Here is an 11,907-nt window from a genome sequence, read left to right as displayed (position 1 = left end):
GTGTCGCGACAGGCGTGAATGGAGGGACGAATGGAGACGTGTCGTCTTCAGCGATGAGAGTCGCTTCTGCCTTGGTGCCAATGATGGTCGTATGCGTGTTTGGCGCCGTGCAGGTGAGCGCCACAATCAGGACTGCATACGACCGAGGCACACAGGGCCAACACCCGGCATCATGGTGTGGGGAGCGATCTCCTACACTGGCCGTACACCACTGGTGATTGTCGAGGGGACACTGAATAGTGCACGGTACATCCAAACCGTCATCGAACCCATCGTTCTACCATTCCTAGACCGGCAAGGGAACTTGCTGTTCCAACAGGACAATGCACGTCCGCATGTATCCCGTGCCACCCAACGTGCTCTAGAAGGTGTAAGTCAACTACCCTGGCCAGCAAGATCTCCGGATCTGTCCCCCATTGAGCATGTTTGGGACTGGATGAAGCGTCGTCTCACGCGGTCTGCACGTCCAGCACGAACGCTGGTCCAACTGAGGCGCCAGGTGGAAATGGCATGGCAAGCCGTTCCACAGGACTACATCCAGCATCTCTACGATCGTCTCCATGGGAGAATAGCAGCCTGCATTGCTGCGAAAGGTAGATATACACTGTACTAGTGCCGACATTGTGCATGCTCTGTTGCCTGTGTCTATGTGCCTGTGGTTCTGTCAGTGTGATCATGTGATGTATCTGACCCCAGGAATGTGTCAATAAAGTTTCCCCTTCCTGGGACAATGAATTCACGTGGTTCTTATTTCAATTTCCAGGAGTGTATGTTGTTCTACCAAGAAGCACAGAAAGAATCAGTTAACACGATCAATTTAAAAAGTGTAGTGCCTGGAAACTTTCACGACTTCAACAACATCGTAATTTGCCATCTAAAATCGAAATGAGCACGCACCAGTCTACGTGATTCACTGAGCACTACATCTGTGAACTTATGTCTGCAGACTTTGGCTTTGCGGGCCTGTAAACGAAGTGTATGTCATTTCTTTCAGTTTTTCTGCCAACGCTCGGAAAGTCAGTCTTCCAGCTAGTTGTTGTTGTTGTTGTTGTTGTTGTTGGTTTTTTTTTTTTTTTTTAAGTCTAAGTCCCTTCCCTCTCTGTCTTCCATTACTCGACAGTCGACTGCCTTTAGTTCATCTGTTCCACCTGTTGACTCCAAACTGTGTAGGATTTGTAGTTGACAGCAGGTATGCTCAGTGTGTGCATGTGCTCTTTGAACTGGCTACCATGTTACCGCCAGACCGCAAGTCTGTCAATATGGGCAGGCCCTTATGAAAGCAATTTAAAAAATATTTAATTTTTTATCCATTTCTGACAGTGTTTCTTCCGTGACTGTATTACTTCCGTAAAATAAAGAACAACCGCCTTAAACTACAATTGTGATTTTATTTCAATGCACGATGCGTTTCGAGTCCTGGGGGCACATCTTCAGGTGCTTTGACAGCCCACATCGATTATTTTTCCAGATTTAGGTTAATTCTGTGGTAATAATACAGTGGTATATTACAAAGGGGGTACATTGTGAATATAAGGTTACAAGACTCATACAAATCGAAAAATAACTTACTGTCTTCAATGAAGGATACATGGTTGTTGAAGTACAAAACATGGTTCAAATGGCTCTGAGCACTATGGGACTTAACATCTGAGGTCATCAGTCCCCTAGAACTTAGAACTACTTAAACCTAACTAACCTACGGACATCACACACATCCATGCCTGAGGCAGGATTCGAACCCGCGACCGTAGGGGTCGCGCGGTTCCAGACTGAAGCGCCTAGAACCGCTCGGCCACATTTTGAAGTACAGTATGAGTAAACATGTTTATGTACATATATAGTATTCATTGAACAGCACAGTTCGTAAAAACAAGTCAAAGAATTTCAAATTTAAAGATAGAACATTTAATAGTGCAACCATTTGATAACATAATCCACGTTTGACACATTCACTAATATTTGTTTTGTAAATGATATCATGTATAACTTATAATAATGGCTTTGCTTCTTCTTTAAATAATAACACTTTTGTATTCATAGGAATGCAACTTTTTTTTATTTGAAATTCTTTGATTGTGACTTGTGTCTACAAAATGTGATGTAGAACGAAAAGTGCATGTATGTACATGAACACGTTTTATCATACTGCGCTTCAGAAAACCTGTATCCACCACTAAGATCGTAAGTTATTTTTCGATTTCTATTGGTTTCGTAAATTTATGTCACAATCTGTAATCTTGCCAGGAGCAGAAAAAATGTAATTGTCGTGTGACTAGAGCCTCCCGTCGGGTAGACCGTTTGCCGGGTGCAAGTCTTTCGATTTGACGCCAATTCTGCGGCTTGCGTGTCGATGAGAATGAAATGATGATGAGGAGGACAACGCAACACCCACTCCCTAAGCGAATAAAATCTCCGACCCAGCCAGGAATCGAACCCGGGCCCTTAGGATTGACATTCTGTCGCGCTGACCACTTTTTTTTCCCACTTTGTTCGTTGTTGATCGTTGTGTTTGGTCGTTGCGGACGTCACATGACATCCGTTCAAGTTCGTTTGTTCATCCTTCCACTCAGTTTTTTATTTCAGAGGCCAATCGGCTCTCTGACACTCAGCTACCGAGGGCGGACGCCAGGAGTAGAATTAACCTACATCTGGAAAAATAGTCAATGTAGACTGTCAAAGCCCCTAAAGATGAGCCTCAAGGACTCGAAATGCATTGTGCATTGAATTAAAATCACGATAGTGACTGAAGGCGGTTGTTCCTATATTAAATATAGCTTACAATTTCTGGAATTCCTTACCACTTTGGTAAGCTTAGATTTCACGATACTTTATTCTACTAAAGTTACCTGCGAAATTTTGAAACTGAAGTATTTTTTTGGGTGTGGGGGGGGGGGGGCTATGACGCAATCCCCCCCCCTCTCTTCCCCTTTGTTCCGCGCCTACGTGAACCGACCTTTAATCGGTGCTGTCGAGTGCCCTGCACCTGTCGATCAGGCCGTTAGTCATCCGGAAGCGGGGAAGGGTGCACTCGACTCCGACGGGTCCGCCCACTGACTCACGAGACAGCGCGGCCGGGCCGTTCACTCGCGCAGTATCCGCTAGCGAGGACGCGGATTAGAGAACGCCTCGGAGCAGCCAGCGCTGTTGTGTAATCGAAACAGAACCAGTGCGGCCTCTGTCAGACTGCTGACTCACGATTTGTATGTGTAATAGGGTAACAGCGGCGGACCGATACCGGAACGGGCGGCGGTCGTCGTGGGGTTTCCGCGAGCTGGTCTGCTCGCAGCATAGCCGCACACACACACGCAAGGTGAGCGAGCGAGCGTGGCCGCGCAGCCGCGCCGGGTCGATGACGCACCAGTAGATGCGTGGCCTTGCCGCCGTCACCACCACAGCCACCAGCTGGCGCGGACGCTCACAGTCGCCTCTAGCGTGCTGGCGGCTGCACTCGGCCGCCTTCTGCAGAAGACCGCTGGCCATGGCGTCGAGCGCTCCCTTGTCGGTGTTGCTACTGCTGCTGGCCACTTCGGCTGCCTCGCCGGTGCTGCACGGTTACGACGAAGTCGACGGCTCTCCCGTGGACGGGCACTCCACTACCACCCTCCACGATCCGAGTGACTCCACCTCGCGGCACGAAACTGTCGGCTCTGGACGCAGCGACTCTGTATCAGTAACACACAGACAGCCTACGTCACGAGTTAGCCCAGATGGAGAATACGCTCCTCCTCGAGAACTAAACGCTGTCAGTGGGTGGAGTGACGAAGTTACGGACGACAGCCTATGGAACTTCATTGTCAGTCCATCAGATACGTATGAGCATGACGAACAGCAGCCACCAATTGCTGTTGGCAAGAACGGATCACCTGTCGACGAATTCACAGATGATCCAAATTCCGAGGACGCCCATTTTGGTGAGAGTGTTACAAACTGGGAAGAAGGCACTGGTATTTATCTGGACGGAGGAAATTACAACAAAAGTGTGCAGGAATCTGATGCGGAAAGCTTCGAAGGAGAGATGGGCGAGCAGACACCTGCACCGGGGAGGAATGCTAGCAAACTCGGCCCAGAGGTGGGCAGCGAGGAGTTCGAGCAGTCGCTGGGTGCCGCGCTGAACGAGACGCTGCGCAAGATGAAGGAGGTGCTCGCCGGGTCTGCTCCCCAGCAGGACGGCGGTGGCTGGCGGTCGGCGCTGTCGCGGCTGCGCGTCAAGCGCAGTGAGGACCAGAGCGAGGACGACGAAGACCTGCCGGTCAGGAGCCTCAACGACATCGTCGACGTGTTCCTCATCATAGCGCGACAGTCCCTGGAGGACCGCGGCCTCGACCAGGTGAGCATCGCCAGCCAAAATTACACCGTGAAAGAATGCGTTAAGAGGGGTAGGACGTCAAACGGGCCGACTTGGAGCAGGAGAGGCACCACAGGACATTTTAATTTCCACTGTCTATACTTTTACAAGTAAATTTATAAAACTTTGTCAGCATGACCAGGAAGGATTCAGGATTCACACTCGTAGCAGCGGAAGTTCAAAAACATAACAAAATAATTTTTTTTACATGTGAAATTTCATCATTTTTCCACTTACTATTGGCTGCATTTGTTGCTATAGGTACCCTTTTCTTCATAAGTAAGAGAGACTGTTCGATGAATTTTGCACAGCATTCAAACCATATTTACAGGTGTCTGAAACTCTAGAATCTATTTAATTTATGAAAAAATGAATGAGCTGTTACGTTTTAAACTTTATGTTTAGAAAATAATCAAATTTTGTAGTTAATTATCTCAATTTTTACCACAGTTTTTAATAGATTTGGAAAATTCTAGAGTTTCATACACCTGTAAGTATGGTTTGTATGCTGTGCAAAATTCAACAAAGAATCTCTCTTACTTGCGAAGAAAAATGTACCTATAGCAACAAATGCAGCCAACAGTAAGTGAAAAAATGATGAAATTTCATATCTAAAAAAAATTATTTTGTTATGTTTTTGCACTTCCACTGCTATGATTGTGAATCCTGAATCCTTCCTGGTCATGCTGACAAAGTTTTATGAATTTATTTGTAAAAGTATAGACAGTGGAAAATAAAATGTCCTGTGGTGCCTCTCCTGCTCCAAGTCGGCCCGTTTGACGTCCTACCCCCCCTTAATAATCGACTTTGTACTATAATGGGCATGTAAATTAACCGATAAGTCTGTAGAACCTTACCAAACAATCTTTTAGAGAAACTGACACTCTGGCATCATCGACTCAGCCTGCTTTGTGATGTTTTTGTTGTGGTTCAAATGGCTCTGAGCACTATGGGACTTAACTTCTGAGGTCATCAGTCCCCTAGAACTTAGAACAACTTAAACCTAACTAAGCTAAGGACATCACATACATCCATGCCCGAGGCAGGATTCAAACCTGCGACCGTAGCGTTCACGCAGTCCCAGACTGAAGCGCCTAGAACCGCTCGGCCACCCCGGCTGGCGTTTTTGTTGTGGTCTTCAGTCCAATGACTTGTGTGATGCAGCTCTCCATGCAACTTCCCCTGTGCAAGCCTCTTCGTCTCTGAGTATCTACTGTAACCTACATCCTTCTGAATCTGCTAACTGTATTCATCACTTGGTCTACTTCTACGACTTCCCTCCCATCCTCCTCCACCACCACCACCACACTGACTTCCAATACTAAATCGGTTGTCTCAAAATTTGTCCTATCAACCGATTCCTTCTTCTAGTCAGGTTGTGCCACGAATTTCTTTTCTCTCCATTTCTGTTATGGTATTCGGCCGAACGTTGGTCACCAATGTATTGGCGTTCGGCTTCTCACCCACACAAACGAACGGCTTGGGGCGAAGGGATTCGCCATGTGGAATCGCAGTTGGCTCTGATAACTTGCCGACTTTGCTCCCATTTTATTTTTGTTATAAACTAGCTTTATAATTACAATTTCACCTGCCGATATTATGAGGGAAGAAGAGGATTTAGCAGTCGCCGCATCTGCTGCATATGTTTTAGTGCAAGGAGATGATTATCAGAAAAAGAAAAAGAAACATCGCTTGGGGCGACCGCTCTTTTAAAAAGTAGGGAGCAGAATGGTGCGGTAAAACTAGTGTATCACCTTAAAGCTGACGTGGAATAAGGGCTATTTCGTAAATTTTTCCCGAATGGAAGATACACATTTCGAACTGTCACTGAATTGTGTAGGCCCTAAAATTTCCCAAAAATGACACCTCTTTTAGGAGAGCTGTGCCAGCAGCAGAAAGATTAATGGTCACTGCCAGTTGAGTTTCTCTATCTTTGTCATGCACGGCGAAAAGACGTCAGTTCGTTGTTGTTGCCTTCAGTGCAAGCTTCTTCATCTCCCAGTACCTACTGCAACCTACATTCATCTGAACTTGCTTAGTGTATTCATCTCTTGTTCTCCCTCTACGATTTTTACCCACCACGCTGTCTTCCAATACAAATTTGGTGATCCCTTGATGCCTCATAACATGTACTACCAACCGATCCCTTCTTCTAGTCAAGTTGTGCCACAAACTCCTCTTCTCCCCAGTTCTATTCATTACCTCCTCAATAGTTACGTGAACTATCCATCTAATCTTCTGTAACACCACATTTCAAAAGTTTCTGTTCTCTTCTCGTCTTAACTCTTTATCGTCCGTGTTTCACTTTCATACATGGCTGCACTCCATACAAATACTTTCAGAAACGACTTCCTGTCATTTAACTCTATATTAGATGTTAAAAAATTTAAATTTCTCTTCTTCAGAAACGCATTTCTTGCCATTGCCAGTCTACATTTTATATCCTCTCTACTTCGGCCATCACCAGTTATTTTGCTGCCCAGATACCAGAACTTATCTACTGCATTAAGTGGTTCGTTTTCTAATGCAATTCCCTCAGCATCACCTGATTTAATTCGAATACATTCCCTTTTTCCTTCTTTCGCTTTTGTTGATGTTCATATTATAGCGTCCTTTCAAAACACTTTCCATTCCGTTCAACTGTTCTTCCAAGTCCTTTGCTGTCTCTGACAGAATTATAATATCATCGGGAAACCTCAAAGTTTTATTTCTTCTCGCTAAACTTTAATTCCTTCTCCAAATTTTTCTTTGGTTTCATTTACTGCCTCCTGAACGTTATATACAATGTATTCTTGAGAATCAATCTAACTATTAGTGCTGGTCAGCAAGATGTATGAGACACGCGAATTACCCTCAGACTTGAAGAAGAATATAATAATTGCAATCCCAAAGAAAGAAGGGGTTGACAGATGTGAAAATTACCGAACTATCAGTTTAATAAGCCACGGCTGCAAAATACTAACACTAGTTCTGTACAGACGAATGGAAAAACTGGTAGAAGCCGACCTCGGGGAAGATCAGTTTGGATTCCGTGGAAATGTTGGAACACGCGATGCAGGACTGACCCTACGACTTATCTTAGAAAATAGATTAAGGAAAGGCAAACCTACGTTTCTAGCATTTGTAGACTTAGAGAAAGCTTTTGACAATGTTGACTGGAATACTCTCTTTCAAATTCGGAAGGTGGCAGGGGTAAAATATAGAGAGCGAAAGACCATTTACAGTTTGTACAGGAACCAGATGTCAGTCATAAGAGTCGAGGGGCATGAAAGGGAAGCAGTGTTTGGGAAGGGAGTGAGACAGGGTTGTAGCCTATCCCCGATGTTATTCAATCTGTATATTGAGCCAGCAGTAAAGGAAACAAAAGAAAAATTCGGAGTAAGAATTAAAATCCATGGAGAAGAAATTAAAACTTTGAGGTTCGTCGATGACATTGTAATTCTGTCAGAGACAGCAAAGCACCTGGAAGAGCAACTGAACGGAATAGATAGTGTCTTGAAAGGAGGATATAAGATGAACATCACCAAAAGCAAAGCGAGGATAATGGAATGTAGTCGAATTCAATCGGGTGATGCTGAGGGTATTAGATTAGGAAATGAGACGCTTAAAGTAGTAAATGAGTTTTGCTATTTGGGGAGCAAAATAACTAATGATTTTCGAAGTAGGGAGGATATAAAATGTAGACTGGCAATGGGAAGAAAAGCGTTTCTGAAGAAGAGAAATTTGTTAACATCGAGTATAGATTTAAGTGTCAGGAAGTCGTTTCTGAATGTATTTGTATGGAGTGTAGCCATGTATGGAAGTGAAACGTGGACGATAAATAGTTTAGACAAAAAGAGAATAGAAGCTTTCGAAATGTGGTGCTACAGAAGGATGCTGAAGATTAGATGGGTAGATCATATAACTAATGAGGAGGTACTGAATAGAACTGGGGAGAAGAGGAGTTTGTGGCACAACTTGACTAGAAGAAGGGATGGATTGGGAGGACATATTCTGAGGCATCAAGGGATCAATTTAGTATTGGAGGGCAGCACGGAGGGTAAAAATCGTAGAGGGAGACCAAGAGATGAATACACTAAACAGATTCAGAAGGAGGTAGGTTGCAGTAGCTACTGGGAGATGAAGAAGCTTGCACAGGATAGAGTAGCATGGAGAGTTGCATCAAACCAGTCTCTGGACTGAAGACCACAACAACAACAAGTTCTAGGGGACTGATGACCTCAGATGTTAAGTCCCATAGTGCTCAGAGCCATTTGAATCATTTGACTAAACCCCATAGGGATACCAAATTTCAGGGATATTGGTCGCTACGATTCACGTGCTGTTCGAAACAATCCTAGATATGAGGAGATACTAAAAGAAACCGAACTTATTTTTTAACTTATTTATTCACATTTTAAACACAAGCCTTCAATCCCCTTCAAAGTACTCTCCACTTGCACTAATACACTTGTCTAATCTTTTATTCCATTTTTCAAAACATGATTTAAATTCAAATTTTGTGACGCTTAACAGCGCCTCCGTCGTTTCTTCTTCACCTTAGAAACATCAGCAAAACGCTTGCCTTTCATTTCGCTTTTCATTCTAGCAAACAAAAAACAAACAAAAAATGCCGCGCGGGACAAGATCGGGTGAGTATGGGAGTTTGAGGAACGGGTCAAGAACTGTCACACCACCAGGACTGTGTGAGCAGGGGCATTGTCATGATGGAAAATCCAGTCACCCGACTGCCACAAATCATGTCGCTTCCGCCGCACACAGTAGGAAAAAAAAAAAAAAAAAAAAATGTTCAAATGGCTCTAAGCACTATGGGACTTAACATCTGAGGTCATCAGTCCCCTAGACTTAGAACTACTTAAACCTAACTAACCTAAGGACATAAAACACATCCACGCCCGAGGCAGGAATCGAATCTGCGACCGTAGCAGCAGCGCGGTTCCGGACTGAAGCGCCTAGAACCGTTCGGTCACAACGGCCGGTACAGTTTCGCAGTCTTTTCAAAACTTCCAAGCAGAAAGCCTTACCCTGTGCAACAAACTCCGAAAGTCACCTGTAATAATTTTTGAAAAAAATTTTTCGTCATTTCGGGTGTCTTCTTTCAAAGCATAACGTTCTTCCACAGGACCTTGTTTTTTGTTGAGCTGTCAGCAGTCGAGTCACGAATTCGAGAGCCATTCTTTTCATTCCCAAATCTTCTGTCACGGTGCACTGCACTGAGTCTCTCCTGACAGCTCAATAATTTCTTCAATGGTCCGTCATCGATCTTCGTTGATGACTGCATAAATGTTTTCAACATCTTTGTGTGTTCAGGACGTGGAAGGAGGGCCACAACGAAGTTTGTCGTCAACTGACATTTAACCAGTTTTAAACGGGAAAACCACTCAGACACTTGAATTTTCCCCACAGCATCGTTCTTGTACGCCGGTTTTAACAGTTCAAGAGTTTCTATTCCACTTTTTCCGAGCAAAAATCAGATTTTCACCGTTGTAGTCTATTCACGAAAATCAGCCATTGCAAAACCGATGTTCACACTAAACACTTTTCACTATAAATTCTGCCGAAACTAGTACTGACCTCCTTCAGCTATAGCACTCGGCTTGCTGGATCTGTAATGTGGGCTCTATGTGCCTTAGTGGGAATACGTGGTAGTACAAAAGCTCCGCCCACCAAAACATTAGTTCGGTTTCTTTTGTATTTCTATCGGATTAAGATCACGTGATTTAGCGGGTCAGTTGACGTGGAATAGAATGCATGAGGATTCGTCCAGTGAGGAAAGTGGACGTGCAGCTTTGTGAAGACGGCTGTGGTCATTTTCGAGGAATACTCCTCTTGAAGATACAGAAGAAAGGACAACATTCGGTCACCGAGAATGTTGAAATAAACACCCTCTTTCATGCCCACAGCAACGTGAATGAGTGGACCCAAAGCACAGTGCGAAAAACACCTGAAAAAGATCACATCATATTTCCAGCCTAAACTACATCAAACCACACTGCGGGTTAAACTCTTCATTGGATCGTCGTCCACCCCCGGTATCAGAGTGGTCAGCGCGACAGAATGTCAATCCTAAGGGCCCGGGTTCGATTCACGGCTGGATCGGAGATTTTCTCCGCTCAGGGACTGGGTGTTGTGTTGTCCTGCTCAACATTATTTCATCCCCATCGACGCGCAAGTCACCGAAATGGCGTTATTCAAAAGACCTGCACCCAGCGAACGGTCTACCCGACGGGAGGCCCTACTCATACGACATTTACGTTGGATCGTCGATACACTCGACGCCTTGCATCATTTGAAAAGAGGCAAAATCGCGCCTCTAGTCAGATAATACCCAATTTCTGTGTTTTTATGCCACTGTAAGCAATGGCCTTTTGTGAGGTGTCGGACTCCAGATGTTCATCCCATGCAGCTACCTTAGCAGCGCTCGCTAGGAAACTGCTTGAGACGGACCTGCAGTCACTGACAGGGTGCGACTCTCGCTTCCAATCTCTGCCGATCAGTACGTTCTTACGCCTCCTTACCTTGCTGCAAGTAGTAAACCAATCCTTCTGTTAGCGTCAAAAAGATCATATGCCATTACTGGCCAGGAGGCTACGTCTGCCATTGTTCGGGCGCCTGGTGCAAGTCTCTCTGTTTGACGCCCGTTCTGCGACTTACACGTCGACAAAGATGTGATGAATGACGAGGTCTACACAAACACCCAGTCTCCCGAGGTCTACACAAACACCCAGTCTCCCGAGCATAAAAAAAATTTATGACTCGGCCGTGAACCTGGGAGCCTGCAATTTAGAGACAATGGCTGTAACCACTCACCAACTGAATCCGCATTGATACACCAACCAGTCACGCAACTTTATTCACGCTGTGTTCATGCACAAAAACATGACAGCCCATTTCTGTCACTTCTACACGCCAGGCCATGTTACTGGGCTGAGCTGATTCCATACAATCGACAGCCATAACTAACATAAGCGGTGGACGGTCAGGTGACTGTCTGGTTCAGTTCTAGACTATCTGCAGCGCTCCAAAGCTACCGGTGTGATGTATTAAAAAAGCACGCCGTCTTCAGGCCACAAGTGGCCCATCGGGACCCTCCGACCGCCGTGTCATCCTCAGTTGAGGATGCGGATAGGTGCGGCGTGTGGTCAGCACACTGCTCTCCCAGTCGTTATGAGGTTTTCTGTGACCGGAGCCGTTACTATTCTGTCGAGTAGCTCCTCGGTTGGCATTACGAGGCTGAGTGCACCCCGAAAAATGGCAACAGCGCATGGCGGCCCGGATGGTCACCCATCCAAGTGCCGGCCACGCCCTACAGCGCTTAACTGCGGTGACCTGACGGGAACCGGTGTATCCACTGCGGCAAGGCCTTTGCTGATGTATTAAGGGGGCGACTAATATTTTGCTGGCGATAATATCGACTGGTCCATCCTTGCTTCCTAGGAGCTGTGAGCGAAGGTCTTTAGACATATCCTGTGCCAGTCTCTGTGAAGATTAATATAACCGTTGCTACTTCGAAATTTTGTTCAGAAAAACGGTATCTTTAATCCGGCCGGAAATACCTTTGT

At 45.4% G+C, this 11,907-nt stretch overlaps 1 protein-coding gene across 1 annotated transcript in view; it reads left to right on the top strand.

Moving 5' to 3' along the window:
- Positions 1-3,111: 3,111 nt before the first annotated feature.
- LOC124776993 overlaps positions 3,112-11,907 on the top strand; it is a 99,981-nt gene continuing 91,185 nt past the window's right edge. The window contains exon 1 of the mRNA XM_047252241.1: positions 3,112-4,327. Coding sequence (XP_047108197.1) covers positions 3,365-4,327 — 963 coding nt within the window. The 5' untranslated portion in view covers positions 3,112-3,364. The remainder of the gene's footprint in view (positions 4,328-11,907) is intronic.

This window comes from Schistocerca piceifrons, chromosome 2 (genome assembly GCF_021461385.2).
Source record: "Schistocerca piceifrons isolate TAMUIC-IGC-003096 chromosome 2, iqSchPice1.1, whole genome shotgun sequence".
Lineage (NCBI taxonomy): Eukaryota > Metazoa > Arthropoda > Insecta > Orthoptera > Acrididae > Schistocerca > Schistocerca piceifrons.
The sequence above is the reverse complement of the archived record's forward strand: the minus strand, read 5'-3'. Positions and strand labels throughout refer to the sequence as shown.